This window comes from Festucalex cinctus, chromosome 8 (genome assembly GCF_051991245.1).
Source record: "Festucalex cinctus isolate MCC-2025b chromosome 8, RoL_Fcin_1.0, whole genome shotgun sequence".
NCBI lineage: Eukaryota > Metazoa > Chordata > Actinopteri > Syngnathiformes > Syngnathidae > Festucalex > Festucalex cinctus.
In genome coordinates, this window is record NC_135418.1 from 18117705 (window position 1) to 18144312 (window position 26608).

At 39.5% G+C, this 26608-nt stretch overlaps 1 protein-coding gene across 2 annotated transcripts; it reads left to right on the top strand.

Moving 5' to 3' along the window:
- The first annotated feature begins 331 nt into the window (after positions 1-331).
- LOC144023315 (zinc finger protein 385A-like) lies at positions 332-26565 on the top strand. 2 transcript variants are annotated; one of them, XM_077528609.1, is made up of 8 exons: positions 332-724; positions 12538-12686; positions 15151-15261; positions 22210-22387; positions 22979-23290; positions 23491-23678; positions 24337-24423; positions 24760-26565. In XM_077528609.1, exons 1-8 carry the CDS (start codon positions 586-588, stop codon positions 24991-24993), a joined length of 1398 nt encoding a protein of 465 aa, XP_077384735.1. In that variant the 5' UTR covers positions 332-585; the 3' UTR covers positions 24994-26565. The 2 variants fall into 2 exon arrangements, with proteins under 2 accessions (XP_077384735.1, XP_077384737.1); XM_077528611.1 differs by having other exon boundaries at positions 23045-23290.
- The last annotated feature ends 43 nt before the right edge of the window (positions 26566-26608 follow it).

A 26608-nucleotide genomic window follows, 5' to 3' on the forward strand; every position in this document is an offset into this window, starting at 1 on the left:
TAATATGAGTTTGACACCCCTGTTCTATCCATTCTCTCAGGCTGTCAATCTCTTGTCACACCTCTGCTCCTATTTTTTTTTTTCATGCATTACGCTAAAACACATCACAGAAAGATGGGAGCAAATGCCTTCATTTTCTTGGGGTGGGCTGTGAAAACAGCAGGCTGGTAAAAAGGAAGGAGAGAGCAACATAACCCCTGCCTCCTAATTCAAACACCCCAAGAAAATGCACCGCTCTGACTTGCTCTCATTGGCTGAGGCGGCAGCCAATCACAGTTTGGGAGCGCAAGGTGCCTTTAGGTTATACCCAAACCCCAAATATGTGCGTGAGAGAGGAGGGAGAGAGGGAGTGAGAGAGTTAGTGCAGAGGTTCCTCTAGTGAAGCTTCATCTCAGCTCTATCCGCTGTCGTCCCTGAACGTCAACCAGTTGAAGACATTTTAGCGGCTGGCATGCAGTAGAATCCGAGCGCATGTTGCAGCAGGAGCGGCGTGCTTGTCCTCCAGCTACAACGTGAATCCCGATTCCCAGGCGCAGAAGCAGCAGGAGAGGAGCGACGATAGCGGGATGCAAAGTCGAGCTTGTGATGTCGGACGCTTCTTACGCATTGATGCTGAGTTTTGAGAAGGCGCACTCGAGCTTTAGCGCACTTCACAGGAGACGAGATCTGGACGACGCGGTGGACAGGAATAAGTTCACCGTGGAAGGATTCAGGATGATCTTGGGTGAGAATTATGTTTATGTTGTCAAAGTTTTTTGTACGTTGTACAACTTTGATGCATGTGGTCACTCAGTTACAGACTAGTAAACAAAGAAACGGATGGTTTTTTTCCTTGATAATTGGTGCATTTGACAATTTTTTATCATAAGCAGCTATACGGAATTTTCTTGACATGTCACTGAGGATGTGAAAATGTTAGAGAAGACGTGCATTTACACATTATTACGTTTAATTTAAGAGTTGAAATGATCAGTCATCTCAGTTTAGTGCTTTCCCTTATAAGTTATGAACACAAAAATACTCCCATAGCCAGCAACAATTCATTCAAAATGCATTTAGTCATTGTTCAATTCATTACAAAGCCAGAATGTAAACTTTTTTATTTATTTATTGTGATCAAGTTTGAGTGAGGAGATTTGATTAAAAAGAACATTTAATTTAAGAATATGCACGTTAACATTATTCAAAACTGGGACGAAGAATTTTTTGCACCCAAGCATATAGCAATTTTTGTTTTGTTTTGTTTTTTTAACAGAGCCGCCATATTGCATCGCCATTTTTCTACAGTAGCCGTGGATGCACAAATACAGTAGATGATGTTTGTTGTCAGTCAAGCGGTGCTTTTGTCAACATTTGATATTGTGACATCCAAGTGCTCACTCAGTTGCATTGCTGATGTGATCATGCAAGGACAATTTATGACAATGCTTGAAGGTCATCTTCATTTCCTCTCCTCGCTCAAAATGGGAGGGGTGAGAGAACAATATACAATTTCACCACGAGGCTCCCTCAAATGTACTTGAATTTTTTTATACCTCTTCTGTTGTGGTCCATTTTGTTAGGGTTAGGTGACAACGTGACAGTTGCAAATAGCAAAGTTCACATCCATTTTATTTTTTTTATTACTGCGTGGATTAATTCTTATTGAAGAGACACATTTATGTTGGTTTTGATCATTTGAAGAGTCATAAAATATTAATTGGATAAATTGCAATGACAGTGTTGTCTCTGTAGATTATGTGACTGAATATTTTATTACATCTATTTTAGCTTTCACGCTCAAAGCCCCTGAGCTGGAACGAGCATAATAAGATTTTGTCTCGAAACACACTCACATGTCATTATCAGTCACAATCACATCAGCATATTTTCTCTGCCCAGACACCATTTGAACACCGGGGAGCAAAGATTCACACATTCTAAACATGTGCTAAATATGACTCATCTCCCTCGGCGCGGAGCAGCGTTTGGTGACTCTTAAGTTTTTTTTTAGTTTTTTTTTACAATAAATATTTCACATCCAGAGGTTTGCGGCCGTTACTTATTTAAAATAAAGAACCCAGGCTTTTTTTACTCTCACGCATACCTTCCTCTCATTGTGTGCCACTGATCAAAGCCCCCTAAAAGAATCACAGAGGTATGTTGCCTTTGATAAACAACATGACCTTTAAATCAAAGGCAACTCATTGAAGGATGACCAGTATTGACATTTGACATGTATGCTTAACAAACTGACACACATTTCCCACAGACTGACTGAGTCTTGCAGAAATCTACCTTGATTGAAAAGGGAAAAATAGCACATTTCTTACAGCAACAAGTACAAGAAAAGCTTTGAAATCATTGTACGAGTACACTAGCTTGTCTTACGGAGAATAGCATCTCCATCATTGCCCTGGCAACCTTAATGCTAGATATTAGTGGACCAGCGTGGATACCATTTTGTGTTGCTCAGTGTAACGTTATTGTTCACAGTTCTGTGCATTTTGTTTGTTCAGCTTCATGTTTACACAATAAAACACTGGAAAGGGAAAGATGAGAACAGACAGGAGAGTTAATGAATAAGTATAGCATGAGAGGCCAAGGATGCAGAGCATTGTCGGGAATGTTAATGTTGTATTATAATTGTGGTGCCTAAATTAAAGCAGTTTTACAAAAGTAATCAGGGTTCTTTCTGCTTGAGGTAGCATGTGCAGCTGTTCTGTTTGTTATTAGTTTTGTGAGCTTTTTTATTATGTTGAATTTAAAAGGTAGTAAGTGCTTATTTTCTTTACCTTTTATGCCTATTACGTTTACAATCCTCATTGAAGACTTTGTATTATTAGAGTATTTAGGAGTTGTTGTTTTTTTAACCTTCTAAATGAACAGTAGATCACAATGATCATGGCAACAAACTCAACACATCTCACTTCCCAACAAGCAGAAGTTGAGAAGATTTCTTAAAGAAAAAAGATGCTTCAGTCAGTTTATTGCCACTGCCAGTTGAAGTTTACTGTGTATTTAAAACAACCACATAACTTTGTATAAAGACTCTCCGCTAGCTTAATGCTATTGCTAACACACAATCCAAAACATCTTTGACGGGATAACAAATAATAGCATTGATTGTCAACGTACACACAAACAAAGGTATATTTTCTTTATCCTCTAAAAGGACGAACTTTAGGCTACTATTATTGATGATTATGCAGTCAGTTGTGAAGTCATCTTTATGTGTCTGTTTCTATTCTACTGCCCACTGGTAGTCAAGTGCAGACATTAGATGTAGCGCAAAGGCTGAAACAGATCAATGGCATTTCATTTGTGTGATTGACTGGACTGTTGACATGTTTAAGATGACATTGTGACATTGTATTATAATAGACACAATACAGTATCTATATATGATCAGAAAATACTGTTTTTTATAGTGAAAATAAGCCAGTTGATATTTCTTGAACCAGTTAAAATATCTGCTAAGGCACAGACAAAGACTTTTGCTGAGCCAAACGTGTGGTGACCATATATATAATAATAAGGACTCCAGCACAAAGGCAGAAATGTGTAGATGTGTCATTTACTGGTTTCAAGGTTGCCAAATAAGGTCTGAGGGCCGTGAGCCTGGCGCCTACCCGTCATTATCTTTGTGTGCTTCAAGAATACGCTATTACATCAAACCACACAGGCTCTCAAAATATAACCTGGAATTATTGCTCCCCTAGAAAATGACAACCTACTTCTATATTGTCTGTCACCTGAACATCCTTCCTTTGTCTCCTCCATTTGAAATAAGTCAGCGGAGGATGCACCTGCTGGCTCCATTGTTATCAATGTATGTTGACTGTTTTGCGTATGTTTTTCCGTGGGTTCCTTGCACGCTCAGATTGCACTGCACTGGGTCCGTGCAAGCCCTATTAGTCAAGGTCCAGCAGGTGTGTAAATGCTCAAATAAAAGGATAATAATACTGTAGAGTGGCAAGGCCGCAGCTCGTGTTGACACAGTGGATTTCTTAATGACCTTCACTGTGGTTTCATGCCGTACGCTCGTCTGTTGGCCTCAAACTGCACAAAACGGTGACCCCTGTATAATGAAAATAGACTCTGCAACCAGGTGTGGGATGTTCCAACAGCTCCCTAAAGGACCAAAGCAAGATAGGAACTTAGAGAGCTGTTAAGAAGATTCTTTGAATAGAGTGACCATATGTTTTTATTCTACTGGTTGGTGATAAGTCATAATTATCTCTTTCGTAATTATAAAAAATGGCTTTGTGGATGTATCCATGGGTTTCCATTTACCAGTCTTCCAAAGTATATTTTAGAGATGTTTCACATAAAGATGGGTGGACCACTGTTTATTACACAAACTGGCCTGGTTAAAGGCATATACTGTATAGTCAATATTTAAGAGTGCAGTTTTCCCCCACTATATGTGGCAAGGCTCGGTCCGTATAACGGCACATCCACGTCAAACAGCGACCCATCCTCCCTGCTTTCCCAGGTGCTTAGGAACTGTTGAGTGAATGCTAATAGCTATTAGCTGGCACAGCTAATCAATGTCCTCCTATGGTGCGAATTCGCTCCTCTAAGTCACAAATCCCTCAATAGCGGCGAATATGCTACACTTCTGACAAATATCAGGACGAGTAATAGCTAAGCATTCGACAGAGTGAACAGCAGGAGAAGATGGAGAAGCCTTGCTAACCGCTAAGCTAACGTAAAATGCAGAGTAATGAAACATCGGAATAAATGCTTAGGAGGTACTGTAAACTTTTGACCAAGGTCTGGCTTTAGCAAAGAGTTAACAACTACTTTATGAACAGAAAATTAGCAGGTAAATTAATAGTGCTGGCAAATAAACTACACGTGTGACAAATAGCTAAGCATGCGGCAGACTGAGCAAGAAGCGAGCCGTAGAAGACCGAGAAGCCCTGCTCCCTTGCTAACTGCTAAGCTAATGTAAAATGTAGCGTAGTGGATCAAAAATAATAATAACATCAAAATAAGTGCACACTTTTGACAGAGGTCTGGCTGGTACCGCATTACAGTGAAGAGGAACCAACTATGAACAGCAAATTATCGGGTTAATGAGTGTCTAGACAGGAAACGGTTACACGGTCCAGACACATCCAAAACCCCAGAAATGAATCATAACATATTCAGTCAGGGACGAGGAGCCTATAAGGTCAAAAGTTTATTAAGTAGCAATGGTATTTGTGTTCATTTGCTCAATTGTAACCTTGGAGTATTGCATTTTAAGGTAAATCAAATAAATTTCCATTGAGAAATATTTTATAGCCGATAGAGACTGTGAACGTGAAGTGGTAAAATTTAGCTTGTAATATGAGTTTTAGGCCATGTCGCCCAGCCCTAATTACCTCTAGCTGCCCCAAAATGTTAGCAAAGCGCTGCTTTTCTCGTAAACAGCTTTGACCTGATTACAAAAACAGAAAATAGGTGACTTTATTGGCAAATAACAGAGGAAAGGGTCCAAGGAAAATCTGTAGACGCTTTCTGAACTAAGACCTTGTGAAATTTGCGCAGTTTCACGCACGCTCCATAATGGCAGCTTTGTGGGACTTTTAGCGACATTTTTTATGCGCTGGGCTAATGTGCTGCTTTCTGTCGTTTTACACTATGTTTACATGTTCCAAGTTTTGGATATATTGCTGCAGATTTTTTTTATGGCTAAAATGTGACAAGACATATCCAGCCTGTGAGGAGAGATGAAAAAATAATCCGAAATTTCTCATGCGCATGTGACATTTTGCATGTGACAGCCAAAAGTTAAGCCTTGGAGGCAGGTACTGTTTAGCTATGTGGACGTCGCTTGGTAATAACATGGCAACCGTGTGCCATATTCTGCTGCAACCACCACTGATGTTACTCCTGTACATTAACCTGCAGGTTACACGGCTCTTTACATCCTCTGTTCACCTTGAACTCACCTTAAAGCATGCGGCTTCTCCCATCCCCCCTCACCAGCCTCATATGCCTTCCCTCGCTTCCCCTTTCTTAGTCCAGTGCTTTTTCTTTCCCTTTCTTTTTTTTTCACTCGTGCTCGATCGACTCCATCCCCCTCGGCTGCTATTATTCCTCCACAAGCTCATCTCCTTGCTAATCAAGGGGATGTTTGCCACTGTGGTAATCCGAAATGGCGGCCTTGTCACAATTTTCACGTTTGTCTGTGAATATTTGGACTAAAGCAATTTGACAGGACACTTGCATAAGCATGTGAGTGGTGAAAATAAAAACAAGTGCTTGGTAATTGCAAAAACTGTGAGAATTCAGAGATTTAGCTGACGCACACACATTCACTCTTTCAGTGAAAGGACTTATGGGAGTTGTGTGGCAGGCAGCATTTAAGGCGAGCCACCAGGGCGCAGAACATCTATCATTAAAACAAAGTGCAAACCTAAATCAAGCCGCGCTGTCCAGATCTCACACACACTGACGCGACATTCATCAGGACCGAGCCCAGGAGTTACACTGCAGTGGGTTGTGTGCTTTGTCGTCTGTCCCGTGCTTGGGTTAAAAAATCTCTCGAATGACTTTGGGGGTAAGCTGAGCTGCAGTAAATTGGATTTCATGCTTAGTCCTTCATAGTGGCAGCAGAGTCACCCTGCAGTTGCAGCAAAGTTTGCAGTGTTTATTTAGCGCAGGGGTGTCCAAACTTTTTCATTTGAGGGCCACATACAGAAAAACAGAAGGACGCAAGGGCCACATAATGTTATGAAGAGAAATTGTGTTTAGTCCTAAAAATTGTACCAATAATTTATTTGTGCTTTTGCATATTTAGAAAAATGCTACTGTATATAAACCAATTTATTTGTAAATATGGCAGTTGGGTTATTATAGTTTTGGAATTTTTCGTTTTAGTTAGTTTTTATTAGTTTTCAGGGTGGTTCTGTTAGTTTTTATTAGTTTAGTTCTTTAAAAAATGATTAGTTTTAGTTTAGTTTGTTAGTATTAGTTAAAAAAAAAAAAAAAAAAAAGAGTATTACTCGTGCGCAATATTTAAAAAAACACCATGGGCGCAACATCATCTGAAGGTGCTTTTCTATTGGCTGCTGCTAGATGATGTCATTTCTGTGTGACATACGTTCAAACGTCATTATTCCAGTTTATATCAAAATAAATCTACTAAAAAGTCTATAATGCTAAAAAAAAAAAAAAGTTAATAAATAAATTAAAATCTGACAAAAAAAAAAATCAATTTCCTTACACATTAGCAGGTTAATGCACTGTGGCATTATGGGGAAAAAAATGCTAAGTTTGTAGCATTTAGCCTAAATATAAGTTGGAACATATTTGCCAGTCAAAAATGTTTACTTCACATTGAACAGTTCCATACTTCATCAAATCTCTCTCTTTATTTATTTATTTATTTTATTAACCTTTATTTAGTTGATCCCGTTGAGATTAAAAATGTATTTTTCAGGAGAGACCTGCATGGCCAAGACAAGCAGCATCAAAAGAACACAAAGTTACAGTTGCAGACATACAGTAAAGAGTGAGACCAATTCAAATTCATTAAAAATTCTCCACCAGCAGGAGAGGTAAATGATGCTCATAAATGATCATCTGCACTTTTTACGGTGTCATTTACCACCAAATCAACTTGAGAATGTGTGACGCCGCCGCATAAACTGCGGGAGAAAATAAACACGAGCAGAGTGGGTCAAGACAGACCTGCAGGCACCACATTGGAGGCTCTGTACACACCAGCGTTGTCAGGGGAGGATTCTGGAGGTATCTGCGCACAGCAGCCCATTTAGATGCAGATGTGAGGCGCCTGGCATTTTGCGCCGAGGCAGGAAGCAAAGATGGCTGCATTTCTTTTCTTTCTTTTTTTACATTTATTTTGGCAACGGTGCCTCCCACTCGCTGTCTTGGTCCCGCCATGAAGCGCAGCAATGCAGTCAGGCAGGGAATCCTGAGAGGCGGCACCATCGTGGCTGACATTGACATTACCTCTGTGATCATTAAAGCTAAATTGGCCAAATGAATTGCCAATTTGAGAGACCTTAGGCACAGCACGTTGGCGTGCGCGTGCCTGCGCGTGCGCCAACGTGCTTTGTGGTGATAAGCTGCTGGCCCGTGGTTGTCATTTTTTTCCCCTCCCTTTATTCCCCCGCATTCCGTCTGCATCTCTTCATTTCAGGCCGGCTCTCACAAATCTACCCCAAAAATTCAATAAGCTATTACATGGGAATTGATCTTTTTCGCAGCCAAACATTTGCATGGGAAAACAAAAGGCAGTTGCGGTGAGGGTCTGGGAAAGGCGACCCGTTCCCTTTTTTTCTGAGGGAAGGAGGTCTGGATTTATAGAGTTTGACAGCACTTTAACACTTTAACTCTCCTTTGAATGTGTCCAATCAATGCCAGTCGTCCTATATGCGCTTGCGCCGCATTCACTTTATCTGATGTCATTGTAAATCACTCAGGAAGAGCGTATAGGTCGCGGAAGACAAGCTGGCAAAGGATGCGACTCTATCTTGAAATACATGACTGTATTGTGGCATGATGCAACTTTAATGAAGGAACAGCAGAAATGATTTGACTTTTAAACTGTAATGTGGCGTAAAATGAGCAGCGGGACCACGCTTCGATAGACACAGAGGAAACGTTACACCTCCCTCTTAAATCCATACATCTTGAGATGTTGTCCTTCATTTGCATTGTTAACCAAGCATTTAATTACATCGCAGAAGGTTTCCAGCCTGCTTTGATTGTTTTGATGCAGGGAACAGCAAGCAGATTATTAAGGTAACCTTGAATTCTAGCCTTAATGTTCATTATGGCTATTTTGTCTCTCTTTTTGTCATTATCATATGTTGTATTAAATATTTTTTATTGTTACTAAATTAGAAAACTGCCCTGACTTCTGACTTCTTTGATTAGAAAATAAGCAGGACTTTCGGGATTTCCCTGTTTGCCATCCAAAAATTCTTCATACTGTATAGCCAGGGTTCTCCCTTTGCACAAAATTGGAAGGCGGCCACCTCCACCTAATTTGCTCGCCACCTCAAGCCTGAGGAACTGATATCGCTCAACACAGCGCTCCAGCTGCGTTGATTGAGCTCGGCAGCGACGCTATTTTAACTGCAGTGGCCCTATTGCGCCATTCATAATAATAATAATAATAATAATAATAATAATAATAATGGATATATCGCCTCTTTTTTTTCTTTTTTTTCTGTAAACTTTATTTTTTGTAAACTTTATTGTTGTTTATTGAAACAGATCGCAGAGCATTTCCTGGTTGCGACAACCGATACTGATAACAAAATGCCGATACAACTAGTAAATAAAATTCCCTACCCAAAAATGACATTATAAAAAAAAAAAAAAAAGACCTATGTAACTATCCCAATATATTATTTTTCCTTAAAATCACATAAAATTAATGGCAACTATATTCATATTTCTAATTTCTTGTCCCTGATTGTAAAATGGCTGCAGGAATACGGCCAATAATAATCTGTCACCGCAAGTACCGATACCTTAACTCATTTGCTCCCAAAAAAACATATAAATGTGTTCTAGTTTAAATGTAGTAAGTGTCCCAAAGACGTATTTATACGTTTTTGTTTTGTTTTTTAATGCTAGAGCATACAGAAGGCTTTCATGCAGCCTCTCAACTATATAGAAAGGATGAAAAATGGTAGTAATTAAAAAAAACGGTCAGCATGTGGCAGCAGAGCATAATAGATCAACCAGGGCCATGATGAAAACAAGTTGTTTCCTCACAATTCGAAGCATATTTGTGAATAATGATAAAATGTAGATATATTTTAATGCTAATTGCAGCAAAACGGAAACAGAACTATACTTTTACTGATACTGATGAAAGAAGATATTCAAATTTTTCTTTTGGTAGGTTCCATGTTTTTATAGCAATAGACCACAATATTGTGTGGGCCTTGCAAAATCAGTCAAAATCCAGAAGGGGGTTGCTTCAGTGAAAATGGCTGGGAGTGAATGAGTTAAAATGACTGGTATTGGCCCCGATACCTGGTATCGGTAGTCATCCATCATAGTCAGGATAATACCACATCTGCCTCTATTTGAGCCAGGAAAAACCCTGTGAAAAAACCCAGATAACAGAAGGAGTAAGCAGTCATCTCAAGACAGTAGCAATAAAAAGACGAGGATTGCATTACATTCAAATTGTTTCTCGTGCTGTCAGATTGGACCCTGTGCATGTCCCCACCAAAGACCTTGACAGTGGGAATAGCATGCAAAATATTGTTGGAGATAAGGGGAAACAAAACTCGCCGCACGAGTGAGAAAGTACGGATGCAGGCGAGCAGAATAAGGGACCATGAAATGAGGACAGAAAACAACGTCTGGTGTCGGAATGAAGCGGCGGAGAAAAGTGAGAGGAGGCAGATATCTGCAGCACCCCAGTTGTGAGGCTTAAAGGAGCTTAGCCCCCTCCCTGCACATCACACAAGAGTCCTTAAGTACAGGCATCCGCTGTGGCAGAGCTGCAAGTGAGAGGAAAGTGAGCAAGAGGCGTCGTGGGAGGAGAGGTGCAGGCAGGAAGTGGATGAGCATTTCAATTCAAGTGCAGGTTTTGATTCCAAATAAAATCAATGAAAGTACATGCCTCTTAACTCATTTGCTCCCAATAACGTGTAAATACGTTTTTTAATGTTGTAAGTGTCCCAAAGACGTATTTATACGTTTTTTTGTTTTCTTTTATGCTAGAGCATACCGAAGGCTTTGATGCAGCCTCTCAACTGCAAAGAACGGTTGCAGAAATGGTAGTTATTACACAAACGGCCAGTAGGTGATAGCAGAGCAAAGGAGATCAACTAGGGCCATCTAGGAAAAAAAAGCTAAATTACTTAGAATTTTAAATAGATTTGTTAAAACTGATGAAACTTAGCTCTCTTCTAATGCTAATTTCTGCAAAACGGAAACAGATAGAAACATACTTTTTTTTTCCTGATGAAAGAAGAGACTTTAATCTTTCTTTTGGTAGGTTCCATGCTTTTATAGTAATTGAACACAAATTGTCGAGGCGTCCCGGTCCTGACATTCAACAACAAGCCAGCTCGACATAGATACCATATATAGAGTGCCCCGCCCACCCCATACACACAGGTGCAAGTCATTCATAATTAGCTATGACTAGAACTGGGTACACAAATAAGATAATTTTAATATATGTGGACACAAATTTATGCACGTCGTAATACTGTAAATTAAATTGGAAACGGAAAATGTTTTACATTGCATGAAAGTTCTACAATGAATATCTGAAGTGATAAAACCACAAACTTGCTAGCATTGTTGTTGTAATCTGGATTTTGATTAACTGATTTATGCTTATGCCACCCTAGTTTTGGTTGAATTTTTTTTACAGTTGTCAGTGACCACATAAAAAAAAACGTGAAAGTCAAAGCGTTACATAAGTTATGAACTCAAAGTGAAGTAGATAAATAACCTGCCTTTCATGTTAATTCATGGTTTATTTGTCTTTATTTTAGTGGAAGCCTAACCTATAAAACCAAATCATTTGTATTAGGTAGAGATGGGCGATATGGACACCAGGTATCGATATCGGGCCGATACCTGGTCTTTTGTCAAGGTATCGGTACTCGCGTAGCCGTTTACATGAGGCACACATGTCTGACACATGTCCATTAATTAATTAATTTATTTAAATTAATTTTATTTTGTGTTTGATACAAAATATACATGAATAAAATGGGAAAATTAGAATAGAAAATTACCATAATTTCATTCAATTTTAAGGTGAAATGCTATAATTGTATATATATAGCTCTTTATATAGGCAAAGATATATGGAAATAAATTTTATGTATCACAAATATTAATGGTATCGGTACTTGGTATCGGTGACTACTCAAGAGTTCGAGTACTAAAAAAGTGGCATCAATCATCCCTAATTTTTATAATTAATATGATAGGACCGTGACAAAATATATTAAATTGCAATTGCAATAATGAGGGGCGGGGATGCAATTAATCGTTCATACTCTCACTTAGTTTAAGAATCTGATGTTCATCAATCAGAAATTGGGAATTCCCCCCTGAATCTTCATTTTAGCAAGACATTTTGCACCATATTTGTTTTCTGCAAGTTCAACTTGGTTTAATGCTGTTGTTCGGATGAAAATTCTCAATTAACCTTCTGAAATGAAAGAATAATTTGAATTTTCAGTTTGATTTTATTTCAACAAGAAAATGGATGGATGGATGGAAATAATGGGGGAAAAGTTACAATAAAAAATGACGACAAAAGCAAAATTTGACAAAGCGCACCTATCATCATTTTTCATAGCATATATCAGACCAAGATGAAGCTATCCTTTGTGTCTTAGGTTCCTTTTCAGTTCAAGGTGTAATTATTTATTAAATGTCAAATTCGACTTTCAAAGATTCCTGGTCTGAGTCAGAGGAAGAATTGTATTGATTTCAAATGATGTGTGGGGTCGCGGGGGTCAAGGGTAATTCTGTTAGCGAGTGAGAATAATCAATTAGAGCGCGTCTTTATTTGAATCTCCAATTCTCTTTTGTGTACAGGAAGTGTAAGCCGAGCGGGGCCGGTCCCTGCCTTCCTCAGGAGCCCAGCCGTCCTCCCGCCGTCCCCCCTGGACATGAAGCCCTTCCTACAATTCCCCCTGGAGTCGCCCCACCCTGCAACTCTGGGTCTCTTCCCCAACTTTAATACAGTAAGTGGTCCGAGTCATGTCAATAAGCACGAATGCTAAGTAAACTGAATGAAGAGGATTTACACATTTTTCCGCAAAGTGACAGCTATTTACATTTTTCTTCAACAGTGACACTCATTAAAAAATAAAAGCCTCAGTGAGTGTTCCACAGCACTAAAATGACTTTGAGCTAATCAATTGTGTAAGAGGCCCAAGATGAGTTCTCGCACAGTCAGCATTTCCTGGTTTTCATTTCCAGATTGAGTTTCATGTGAAGGTCAGCCTGGCCACACACATACACATACACACATCATCATCTCGGTCATCTGCATGCGCTCGGGCAAAAAGGACCCTTGTGTGAGTTTATGATTCATCCGGCAGTATTGAGGACATGGAGTGTGGCCACGCATGTCATAAGACCTTCACAAATCACTCTCCAGCTTACTATGAATAAACAATAAATGGATTACATTGGAATTGTTCTTGAATGGTCTTCTAAACACAGCTGTATATACAATAAAAAAAAAAAAAAAAAAAAAAAAATCAGAAGGTGTCATCACATCCTTATATCCTAACATATTAATTTTCTTGAACTCTAAATTTAAGTTACTTTAGCTTAAGTCCATACGGACTCGTAAAAAGTAACGAATGTTTCAAGGTGCATCCATATTTAACAAAGCTTAGTCCACAATGCAACGTGACAAAAAATATATATATATACACATGGCAGTTGGCTTCGTATTTGCTTGTAAAACAATTATGGCAAATAATGAGTTGTAAAGAACAGGACATTGAATTGTGTATGCTACATAATTGTGTAGCTTCTAAAACAACCTGCTAGCAGACGATAACGTGTTTAAGTGTATTTTTTTCATTTTTATATGTATGAATCCTTTGGCGCAAAATAAATTCCCAGTTCCCCAGTGGAAAATATGACATAAGAGGGTGTTCACGTGCAGTTTTCAACTCGACATGTGGTATTTAACATAATTTTGATACCACATGAAGGCAGCATTAAACACGCTAGCCGTGTCAATCTGAGGTTAGCTTAGCAATTAGCAAGGCTTCTCCATCTTTCTTGTTATCCCTTCATGAGAATTATATCTTATTCACCGCCACGGAGGCGATGATTATTGGATTACTGGGAGCGATTCTGCAATGGGATTAGCCGCAGTAGTAGCCAGCAAAAGCTCGTTGCTAGCTATAGCTGCTGCGCCATTTGTTAGCACAGAACTTCCCTTGACTTCCGACTTACCCGCGGTAGGTGATGTGAGTCCGGTAAAGCTTTTTGGGACCGTCTCTATATGTGGATCGGAAAGTCTTCAAAATGTTTGATTCTCAGTTTTTCTGTTTTGATTAGGCCCAAATTGTAAATCTTGTCTCGCAAACTACAATGCGAAACCGTTTTTTTTTTCCAAGCCTTGTAACCAATCTATGTTCAATTTGCATTTGTGCCATCTAATTTATTCACATTTGGGATCTGATGAATTACTTTTAATTTAGTCATTGAGAACTTACTGAAATTTAAATAATTATGACTTGAACGCTGAAATGAAAACAGAGTTGCCTTGAATTAGCTCAATTATTCAGATTACATCCACGTTGATTACTCATTCAGCTTATTGACTGACAAACACTCTCTTACACAAACTGAAAAGGAGAAGGACAGGAAGAGAGAGAAAAAAAAAGCCAAAAATAAACAGAAAACATGAATATGCCAGCAATGCATTCCGACAGGATTCAGGTTTTTCAGACCAATACAATTTCCTCGGGTGTCTGCAGCTGTGGAGCGTAAACAGTCTTTCATTTTGACTGCATGCGTCCAGCAGATGATAGGCTGAGTAAAACCACAGAGAACTTTTGGTGGTTGCTGAGGGCAACACCCGCACTGTCTGTGAGTTTCTGAATATCAACAGGAGGCACCAGCGATCTCACATCTCATAAAGCGGCCTGCATATGAGCTCCAACAATGATAAGCTCAACTGATTTTTGGTTCTGACCTCTTTTTTTGTATTTTGCATTTAGAGTAATGAATTGGTTCAACACAGTTAACAGTATGTCACTTATAAATACCATAATTCAACACCCAAGTATACAATCGTAATACAAACAAACCCAAACAAACATTACAAGCAACTATTTCTACAGTAACACATGTAGAATTTCTATCTAATCTATGTTAGACAGTAGATTCCCAAAAACATATATACTGTACAGTCTGTTTTTGGATGAAGGGAGTCTGTAATTATCACCCTCAAGTCACGATGTGAATTAAAGCATTTGAACCGCACCCAGGAAGTGAGGCCCAGACAACAACAGCTGCTGAGAAAGAGCCCTCACCAAGCCCCGTTTGTCCACATCAATCAGCTCTGCCCAAATTCACGCTTCTTGTTTACATCGCTTCTTTTAGCAGCTCACCTGCAAGCCCTGATCTCGTGCTGTGTTGTTGAATCTATCAGTTGACCTTTGTGCTTGCCCTCCTCAGATGGACCCCATCCAGAAGGCCGTAATGACGCACAACTTCGGGCATCCCATGGTGAAGACAAAGCGACCCATAATCTCCTGCAATGTCTGTCAAATTCGCTTCAACTCGCAGGTATGAAATTTGACGTTACGGTTCTCACCCAAGTCATGAATGTCCATTCAAAGTTCACAGGTCGAAATGAGTGTGAAGGTTTCACAGATGGTCTTCTACTACCAGGTGACACTGATGTTTGCTTTGTGTTTAATATATTTTTTTTATGACCTTGACTTGTTTACTTTTTTTTTTTTTTTTACCACCTAGTAGTCATAAACGGCTCTTTGGTAAGGAACACAGTCACACAGCTGAAAGCAACATCAGATGATGCCTTCTATTCACAGAAGCAGTATATAATTGGTGCCCATTTTAAATGCATTGAAAATATATTCTTGAAAACCTGGGGATAAACCACCAATAACTATTTTCCATGAAAAACAGGGGCTCCCCTAAAAAACAAACAAACAAACAAAATAGCTAGAAAAAAAAATTAAAATACAAAAATAAATACATTTAAAAATACTAAATATTTAATACAAAATATATATTTAAAAATCTGCAAAAAAATAAAAAATCTGTGGCTACTGAACCACATGTATGTGATACATATCGAATCCAAAATAAATAATTTTGAAGAAATAAAACTGAACTAAATTAATTATGATTAGAACTCCGCATCCAAAATCCATATTCGCTATTTGTTTACTATTTAAGCAGCGACTGCTGAATCATCTTGACTAGGTTGTACTTTTGCCAAAAAACACATCATAGTATAAAAAAAAAAAAAGACAAATCCAATTTGATCATTATGGTAAATGGAGCGTACTTATATAGCGCTTTATCATATTTTGATGAAACAATAACTTTATAATCACCATATTTTGTCCAAAGTGCTTCACCAAGCCTCGAATTCACTTGTTCATCTGAGTGTACCAAGAATGTTCGTGCCAACCTACAGTTTTCCTTTTTTGTTTAAAGTAACTTTAACCTTGCTATACACTGGCCAATGGCAGAACACAGCGTGTTTTTTTGTTTTGTTTTTTTGTTTTTTTCCATTTTTGGTAAAGTTTTCAATCCACTGTGATCTATCGTACTAGCTATTCTAGTGCTAAGCTAACCTTCCCGTAATGGGTTTCTACCTCACCTTCACATGTGATTTTTGCTTTCATATTTGTATTTTTTTCTTCAAGTATGTGTAAATAAACTAAAACTAACCTGTGAGGGTTCATCTCTCCGCTCCAACATCCGAGTTTGCAAACTTTCTTCTTGCTAGGACGGCATTCCCAAACACACGTAGCTAAACACGTCCGAGTGCCGTTGTTGAAGAATAAGCTTCACATGACAACTTTCTAGCATTCGTGTGACGCTAGTACACGCGACAACATGCTATCGTCCACCTGTTTAAATTGCCATAGATCCAATTGTTTCTATTCAAACGAATGAGGCTAGTCACGTCCTGAACAGCATAGACTCCTGGTTGATTTGCTTGGTCATCACAGCTCAGCATTAGCTAGCAAGTGTCAGGGTACGGGAGACTATTAGATTTACTCTGATGAGAATTTAATGGAAGGGGTGTGAGACAGGACACAAGGCCAAGAAGGAAAGTGAACAGCAGCGTGTCTTTAAAGTTACATTAAAGCTGATTAGGCATTTTTTTTGACAGATGGTGCACTGCCAGAGGACAAAGTTGCAGCTTCACCAGTTCTAAATGATGACTCAAAAATCATCTTTCACCAGATTAGTTCACTTCTTTTCAGGTTAACTTCTGTTTGTTTATGTCATGGAAAGACTGGTGCTAAACACAATGCAGCGTATTATCTCCTCACTAATAATAATAGGAAAGAAGAAAAAAAATTTTCACAAAGTTTGACTTCTGCAGCCATTTGCCAAGGGAAAAAAAAAAGACACGTTTAGGGATGCTTTTCATTGCTATCCTTCATTATGTGTGTTGATTTGAATGCATACTAGTTTATTAGTGTCCATAGCTTACACAATTATGTTATCACACATATCTACCATGTGATTGAAAAACATTAGGTATATATTCCACAGTAAGCTAAAGTGAACTGTATTTCTTAATGGAGATTTTGGTTTTAACGTAAGCATCCAAGAAGACGATTTATATGTTGGCCGTTTGACATTTACAGTGAGAGAGCTCTTGTACAGCTGTCTCTGGGCAAACCACTTTAAGACATAAACCTTGTAAGATAAATGTTTGTTTTTTTTTCAAACTGTGTGCATTTAAGTAACGGCTGGTTTGAAGGTATTAGTGTCCTTACAAGGATTATCATAAAAAGGTGGTTGTGTGTGGTTGAGTAATTCCGGCAAATGCCAAAAGAAAATGGTGATTTTTATTTTCACTGTGAACTGACTTGCTTCAATGATGTCCATCCTTTGACATCAACTTCATGGCATGTTTACATGGCAAAAAAAATCTAGTAAAAAAAAAATATAATAATAATAAAAAGAAAGATAGAAAAATGGCGTACTTAAAAATCTTTATGTAATGTAACTTTCATACAGATCTCTAAAATGATGCAGGTGCTCTAAAAACAAAACGCCAAAACGCCAAAACGCCAGTGATTCAGTGATTTTCTGAAATCCATGCTGATATTGTCTGGGCTACACAGGAAAAGAATGACGTAAGCTATGTTTCCTTTATTAACAGTTAAATGATACAAACTCACTAAAACCCTCTAAAAAGCCTGTCACTGGAACCACAAACCAAAACAGAAATAGCATTCCAGCAAAACTCTGAAATAACGTACAAGCAGAGCCTGAAATATAAATACGTAGTGACAATTGGGTGCTAAATACTTGTCCTCTAAATGCAGCAGCGTATAAAGGACACAGGCAGGGGAGTCATCTGAAACTTGCGTAACACAGCCCTGTTCTCCGTGAGGGGCCACTTAATTATATCCCCCACTTGTGTTCTCACATGGTCCACAAGTGCAGTAGATGTGAGAATGTGGAGCATTTTGTTCACGACAGTATGACTGCATTTACATACCATACACAGTCAGGGCTCTATTTTCATGCCCAGTGAAATTCTAGCGAGAGGCGCGGTCTGAATCTGCGCAGGGGCAGGATAAACTGGGTTTTGGTATTTTTGCAGATATATGCGCTTTGGCGCCGTTAACTTATTCACTCCCATCCATGTTCACTGAAGCAAACCCTTTCGCTCTTGGCTGTTTTACTGCATTTAGACTGATTTTGCAAGGCCCACAGTATATTGTGTTCTAATGCTATAAGAACATGTAAAAAGTATGTTTGTATCTGTTTCCATTTTGCAGCAATTATCATCAGAATATAGCAAATTACATCATTGTTCACAAATCTGTTGAAAACACTGAGGAAAACAGCTTTTTGCAACATGGACCTCGTTGATCTCTTATACTCTGCTGCCACCTGCTAGCCATTTTTTGTAATAATTACCATTTTAAGCTTTAAGCTAACTTTTCAGGCCAGAGGCTGCAAAGCCTTCTGCATGTTGTAGCATAAAAACAAACAAACATATAAATATGTTTTTGGGACCATGTCAATATTTCAAATAGAGTGTTTGTATACGTTTCTGGGAGCAAATGAGTAAAAAAAAAAAAAAAAAATGTCTGTGTGACCAGAGCCAACTTGATTCGCCGCCAATCAAAGCGGCTCCTCTATTCCCTTTAAAATTTGCGCGTCCATCTTCTGGTGGAAGAAGAAACTGATTTGCTCAAATCCACACACACCAGCGTCCTACCTATGAATAGCAACGTGGCAAAATTTCTCAAAATGACACTTTGTCAAAACTACTTAGTCTGGCCACGTCAAACTGAGTATGATTCATTTTTTATGGAGGATTTCATGGTTTTTTTTGTTGTTGTTGTTGTTGTTGTTTTTTTTAGAAAAAGATAGTGGTCGCTTTTCCTGTTACTACTGAATGAAATACGATGACATCAACCACACATGTCAGAAAATCGCATTACACTACCTGCCCCAATACTTAGACACGGTTCCAGCATGTGTCAAGCTTCGTCTAATTTCAGCCACCAAATTGTCAGGTGTGCCGGTCGCATGACAAAGGAAATGTTCTCGATACACCAGAAGGCCCAACAGACGCAGAGCGGGCTGCTAAATTCCAGAACAGGCAAAACGAGGCTCGCACTGGCACAAAAATCAAGATACGGCAGTTTTTACACTCAAGCGCAAATGTTATTTACAAAAGATGCCCTCATGCAAGTCAAACCTTTGTCATGTGGTTGTCCGATCCCCCGCCACCTGTTGTCTTGTACGATTGGTCACACTGCACCTCTACTTCCCAGAGTAACCGGAGAGGATGGGAACTTTGTGAACACACTTTAATAATGAATGAATAATCTGCTTGGAGTAGAGTTTCTGCAGTTGGAAGGTGGACAAACAGTGACACGTTTTTCAATTTGCAAAGCTCACCTCCACCATTTCTTGTTTATGCCTGAGGGAAGCCGTTGTTAAAAAGAAGTAAAAGTAGAAGTGACTAAGTGATTGATGTGACCACTCAGAATAAAGTGCCTCTCATGGCGCCCCTCTCGCGCTACATGTTGTAATTATAACATTGCCAATTCATCTCGGGCCACAGAGGACATATTAGCCTGCCAGTGTTCAGCACAGTCCTGCTGCAAGGCTGACGTCACGCCATGCTGCATTAGCCGTCGTCACCACTGCAGAACGACAGCGGGCACACGCCGCACACCGTTCGATCCCAAACATTTGTTCTCCCTTCACCTTCCTTGTCGACAACTTTCGTTCTCTGCCTGTTTTCTGCTCGTGTTTATAACGTTTCTCCTTCATCCTCCGTGGGGTTTACTGTATCATCTGTCGCCTTCTCGCCAGCTTCTTCCCAACCCCCTCCACATGCCTGTCGCTGCCGCCTGTACCCTGATTTGTCTGAGACCAGCTCGCTCCATTTTCTGTGCCTTTGTCACTTTATAGATAAAACATCAAAGCATATCCTGCTTCGAGAGAAAAGGATTTCAGGGACGTTTGCTTGCTCCCATTTCCTCCCCTTTAAAATCCCATCCATGCCTCCTCAATCATGTATCCTAATCCCCTTCCATATACGTCATTCGTTTTCTCAGCTTACTCTTCTGCTCTTCATATTTGATCATTATTCACTTTGCCCCTTAACCTCAATGATCTGACAGCTTGATCTGTCTTTGTGGTTAGCTACTGCATCCTCGCGCCAATCTCCGAAGGCTGTCCAGATTCTACGTTTGATTAATGGCCGACCTTCATTGATTTCTTAGGACCTGGTCTTGAAGGTCACAAAGAGAGTGAAAGTCTCCGAACTCCATCAGAAAGACAACAATTGAGAAAATAAAAGGACTTGCGCTCTTCTATCAGTTGTTTGTGGGCTGGTAAAGCATCATCCCCTTGTCTAATTGAGGGAAGCTGTGGCCACTGGGTTGAGTTACACAAGCAGCGAGCTATGCATGCCATTCTGTCATCACCAATCAGGATGACTGCTATATGGGTAACTATCATCACCAGCTAATACATGAGGCTCACAGAGGCATCTTGAGCACGACCCAGTGGTCCACCAAGCCCCAACCGTGCATCCATTAAGAGCATTATGGCCTTCCTCTAATTTCTTTTTGACATAATCTTGAATTATCTAATCATGTGTTTATAGCATTGTGGTCACAACATTGGCAACAATAACCTCATATAATGTGATCCAATACACCAATATCTATTATTCTGCCTTTATTACATTGAAAAAACACAACTAGATTGATGTTCTGAAAGTATCGACTTATATTGAACCTTGCTGAATTGGTCAGGCACATTTTTATAGGTTTCAGATAGCTAGAAGTTCTTGCCAAGATAGCTAGCTAGCGTTACAACTAGCTAGAAAGTTAGCTAGCTTTACAGTTAGCTTTCTACTGAATCTTCATGGATAGTGCAACTGTATTTTGTGATGTGTCTAAAGACTGTATTTGCGCATTCTAATACTAGGGATGCACTGATACCACTATTTTTTGTTTATTTTTATTTATTTATTTATTTTCGATAGAATACATTTACATTTGAGTGGTAACTTACTGATACTGGATAATGTCATGACATTGTTCAATTGTAATGAAAATCTCACATTTTAATCAAATATTGTTCAGAAACATAAAACTCATTTTTTTTTTTTAAACAGTCTTGACTCAATTATATGTAGCCTATAACATGAGGCATTTCAGTTATGTAGTGTCTCGGTTTGAACACTAGGGGGCACTTTGTTAAAGGAGAACATACATCCATTCATCCATTGTCTCAACCGCTTATTCCTCACAAGGGTCGTGGGGGGTACTGGAGCCTATCTCAGCTGGCTTTGGGCAGTAGGCGGGGGAGGAGAACATACAGTAGAAAGAAATAAGAGACGAAGAAGACTGGCAGATATACACAATGCCATGTAACGTCTGGAATGAAATCCAATTTACTGTCTTTGCACATGTCACGAGTACATAACAACAAAATTCACTTAACAGTTACAACCCATCCAAGAGAAATAAAAAAAAAAAGAAATGCCCAAAATGGCATCCAGATTTCACCGATGAAAAAAAGAAAAACATAAGGAGGCGGGGTTCAGTCCTAAGCGATGCTCCTGTAAGGGAAGAGAATATGAGAAAAATATGCCCTCTTAAAAATTAAGATTAAGAATGCTAGTACTGTAATTCTAAAATCATATCTCTCTCACACACACTAAGAGAGATAAACGTTCCTCTTCGCAAATGAGTTCCTACTGCACTATTTCACATTTAAACTAGAAAGTCAAACAACACTGGAGACAGTGGAAGTTTAATGATTTATTCTTAGAAATTGCAATAAAAGAATTTTCAAGTGTACCTAATGGCCATCTCAGACTAAAGCAAACTCTTCAGGCGATTTAACGAGAATGCTTTTTTTATGTGACTGGCTCTCTGGCTCACTTGGCTGTCAGCAGACAGATGAGGAGTGAAGATGATGGAAGTGAAGCGAACATCCTCACAAATCTCCACATCAAATTGTGTTTTCTTCCAGAATCAGGCAGAGGCTCACTATAAGGGCAACCGACACGCTCGCAGGGTTAAAGGCATTGAGACGTCCAAGTCAGCTCGTCTTCAGGACGCCGACAAGCAGCACCCTCCCCCCACCACTTCACCCTCACCGTCGGGCCCCTCACCACCATCCAACCTGGATCCTGATCCGGATAAGCAGGGTGAGCCGAGCCTCACCTGTGACGCGATGATTTGTATAAACAGACACAAAATCTGGCATAAAACGAGCCAGATGCTCAACACATCTGCTGTGATGCCTTCTCATATTATCCTGCTGTTCCAATGTTATTCAGTAGCCAGATATTGCTAACGTGTCACCACTGATGTGGACAGACCTTTAGGCATGTCCTGACAGCAAAGCACTGTCTCATTATTTTCACACATTTATATAAAGTTTCTACGCGTTAAAGGGGCTTTTATATTCTTACTTAACACATTCATTGCCAGACCAGAAAAAAATGCATCATTTGATGTCTTTTTCCGTCAATGGCAGTGAATGAGTTAAACATGGTAAAAATCAATGAAGCAATTATAAATTGTTGATATAATGTACAGCAGGGGTGTCCAAACTTTTTCCTCTGAGGGCCACATACAGAAAAATAGAAAGCTGCAAGGGCCACTTTGATTTTTATTTATTTTTTAGTTATTTATTAACACATTCATTGCCAGACCAGAAAAAAATGCATCATTTGACGTATTTTTCCGTCAATGGCAGTGAATGAGTTAACCTGAAATAAATGTGCTGTTTATAGACGACACCCAATCCTGCCCCAACTCTGAGTCACCTTTGCCCCCGAGCCACATCTCAACACCTTCAGTGAGCTCAGCGGAAGCAGAGTGTCCCTTCTCGGAGGCCGCGGGCGCACCTTTGCCGTCCTCCCCCTCGCCGGCCGCCGTCGTCAGCACGCCACCTGCGGACTCAGCGGTCCTTCCTGACACGCCGTCTCCTGCTCCCAGCCCTCCCTCTGGAGAGTCCGAGGAAGAGAAAGCCAAGAAGCTTCTCTACTGCTCCTCGTGCAAAGTTGCAGTTAATTCCCTCTCACAGCTGGAGGCCCATAACAAAGGTAAGCCGTACATGTGAGGAAATATGCAGTGTTGGAACCGTATGGATTCACAGCTGCTATGAATCTCAAGTTTGGGATTACAGTAGAACAAAGATGAAAGCAGGACCACTACTGCCACTTAGTGGTTTAAAAGAGATATTGCAAATCATAAAACGTAGAAAGATGGCCTGGATTCCATAACAGTTTTTTAATCACCTTAGGTACAAAACACAAAACAATTCTGGAGGCACGAAGTGGACTGGGGCCCATTAAAGCCTACCCACGTCTGGGTCTGAAAGGCAGCCCCGAGCAGGGCGGGGAGCTGTCGTCTGACCCCGACGCTCAGGAACGAACCTTCCACTGTGAGATCTGTAATGTCAGAGTCAACTCTGAGCTGCAGCTTAAACAGGTGAGACGTATTTATTTGTTTATTTATTTAGCATTTAGATATGTTTAAATACTGTGATTGGCTGGCAACCAGTCCAGGGTGTCCCCGCCTACTGCCCAGAGCCAGCTGATAGGCGCCAGCACCCCCCTTGTGAGGAATGAGCGGTCAAGAAAATGGATGGATGGATGTTTAAATATTAATTCTTTCATGAATTAATACTTAATTTTTGTTATTATTTTTCGTTCTTTTTAAATATAACATTTTGAATATTTTTAAATACATTTTTAAAATTTTATAATTAATAAAAAAAAATTTTTAATAATACAATACAATTTATTTATTTATTTTTCTCCTTTTTTAAATTGTTTTTTGGATAGCAAAAATACAAGTACAAAGAAAAGCAATCGATATTAATATATAATATAATTAATTTATTTGTGAATTAATAATTAATTTTTTGTAAATAACACAATTTTAGATGTTTTTAAATATAACATTTGTTATATTTTAAAATACATTTTTAAACTTTTATAATTTATTAATCTATGTATTTTTTTAAATAATACAATAACATGTATTTATTTATTTGTCTCCTTTTTTGAATGTTTTTTAGATAGCAAAAATACCAGCACAAATAAAAGCAATTCAAATCTATTATCTGCTTCATTTTGCACTGCAGCATATTTCCAGCCGGAGGCATCGAGATGGAGTTGCGGGGAAACCCAATCCTCTACTTAGCCGTCACAAGAAGCGTGTAGACTTCATGGTATACCGTTCACCTTTACTTCATCATATGGACAATAGTTTTGGGCCACACATCATAAACAATTATTGTAATTCATCATTCACTTGGCTAGACGAGTAAGTAGACATTTACGACTCTTTGGATTAAATTTTCCCATTGACATGCATAACGCCAACCTCAACCCAATCGAACACCTTGGGATGAACTACAACATAACGGACTGAATTCAAACTGACACTCGATCATGTTGTAGAAAGTCATCCAAGAAGACATTTTTACATCCTGAATTTTTCGTCCATGTGTATTTTATTCACCATCTCATCAAGTCACGTGCCATTTTCCTTGTCTCTCCCAAAGGAACTTCCAAAAACTCTGGGGGCGGGACTTTTACCAAACCCTCTGGCTGTCGCGGCAGCCATGGCCGCTGCGGCGTCCTCAAATCAGTTGGCACTGCGACCACCCGGACCGCCAACCCACCCTCACCCTCACCCCCATCACCACCTGCTACAGGGGGCGCCCCTCAGGCTGCTGAGGCCCGCCCCGGGGCCCATTCGCACTACGCACGGGCCAATTCTCTTCGCTCCGTACTGATAGCGCGAACAAAAGGAGGTGTCGGGCAAGGAGCACACTGTGAAGCGGAGAGCCGAACCCAGGCGGTGTTTTTCGTTCGAGTCGAACTTGTGACTGGCGCTTAGTAGCAGACCACTGCTGTTATGCTAACAGGGAGAACCAGAAGTAGCCGACGACTCGTTTTAAAGAGACAGCGTACGTTTTCATCTTCCCCACTTCCCCAAATGTCACCCAATCATGACCCTGCGAAGATGACGAAGTGGACGATTAAATGGACTTCCACTTTGCAGCTGTCTTAACCGCCGTATTTCAAACCCTACCTCTTAAGTGATTTGAACCTTCTCCACATCCGATGCATCTATTTCATGAGAAAAAAAAGAAAAGAAGAAGTAACCCGCTGGGTTCTATATCGTGGTCTCCTCTGATGTTAGCTGTTAGCAATCACTGTGTAATGGGTCCCCCACTTTTTTGTGGTCAATGAATTTGTGTTGCTGCTGGAGTCTCCTGCAACATTTCTCTGTACTGTATGTCTAGATCTTCCCAGCTGGCTTAGGGGGTCTGTACTTAACCTCTGTGGGACACAAACAGAGGGCGAAAAGAGGAACAGAATATACAAATACGTCTTAACGAAGATAGTCAGTGAAGCACCTTAACCATGTCAATGGGTTGACAAAGTTGTAGTTGTGGTGAAGAAGTACTATGCAGCTATCAGTGTTTATATTTGTGGTCTGATTCGATGTTGGGGAAAAGAAAAAAGTTAAAAGAACATCAGGGAAGACTAGGCAAGTATCTTTAGGTTTAGGTCTACATACATGTTAATTGTCAGATAAAACCCCAGATTCGATTCCCAAGATTTCCCTGGTAACGTGCTTAAAAAAATGTTAAGTGTGACTGGGGTAAACGTCTGCATGTAAGTGATTTTAAATGCTTTAATTTACGTTTCACGGCACAAAACAGAAAAAGTTTCAGTATCTCAGAGAAAGACTTTCAACACTGTGAGCACAGCAGTACAATGAGTGAGTAATATAGTAGCAGCTATTTGCAATATGAGCATATGCAGCTCACAAACACACAAATACAATGCAAAATATAATAATACTTGTATGCATATTATAATAATAATTGTTCTAATATATAAAAATACACCAGCATCATGTTATACATATATGAGAAACACAAGCACACACATACACGAGTAGCAAAAACATCCTTTTAGATAGCTTTGCAGGTGTGCGGTATAGGATAAAGCAAAGGTTTGTTTGCTCTGCTTCGTGACCCGACACAACTTTGAAGAATCCCGACGAAAACTGTCACAGCAGCATGTCACACACTTGTGGGAAACTTCAGCAAACAGAAACTAGCAATACTTTCTGCTCTATTTTTTATGTGAAATGCAAGAAACGCAATTTAAAAAAAAAAAAAAAAAGATTGTGTCAAAAGATATATTCAATGTTTTTAGAAGTGATGTGTAGAAACATTGCTGTAAATGTAGATTATTTAAAAAATGGCAAACGTGAGGGGGGCTTCCAAATTGTTGAATTCTAATAGAATTGTAAGCAAAATCATTAAACTCAGTTTATGATTTTACTGCAAGTGGACTTTTTATTTGAATCTGTGTTCCACTAACCTTGCTCTC

What these genes read in the sequence shown, in the direction of transcription:
- LOC144023315 (XM_077528609.1), top strand. Translation starts at nt 586, where the DNA reads ATGTCGGACGCTTCTTACGCATTGATGCTGAGTTTTGAGAAGGCGCAC. An exon ending in AAATTCGCTTCAACTCGCAG is followed by an intron (nt 15,262 to 22,209) that starts GTATGAAATTTG and finishes GTTTTCTTCCAG; the next exon opens with AATCAGGCAGAGGCTCACTA. An exon ending in CTGAGCTGCAGCTTAAACAG is followed by an intron (nt 23,679 to 24,336) that starts GTGAGACGTATT and finishes TTTGCACTGCAG; the next exon opens with CATATTTCCAGCCGGAGGCA.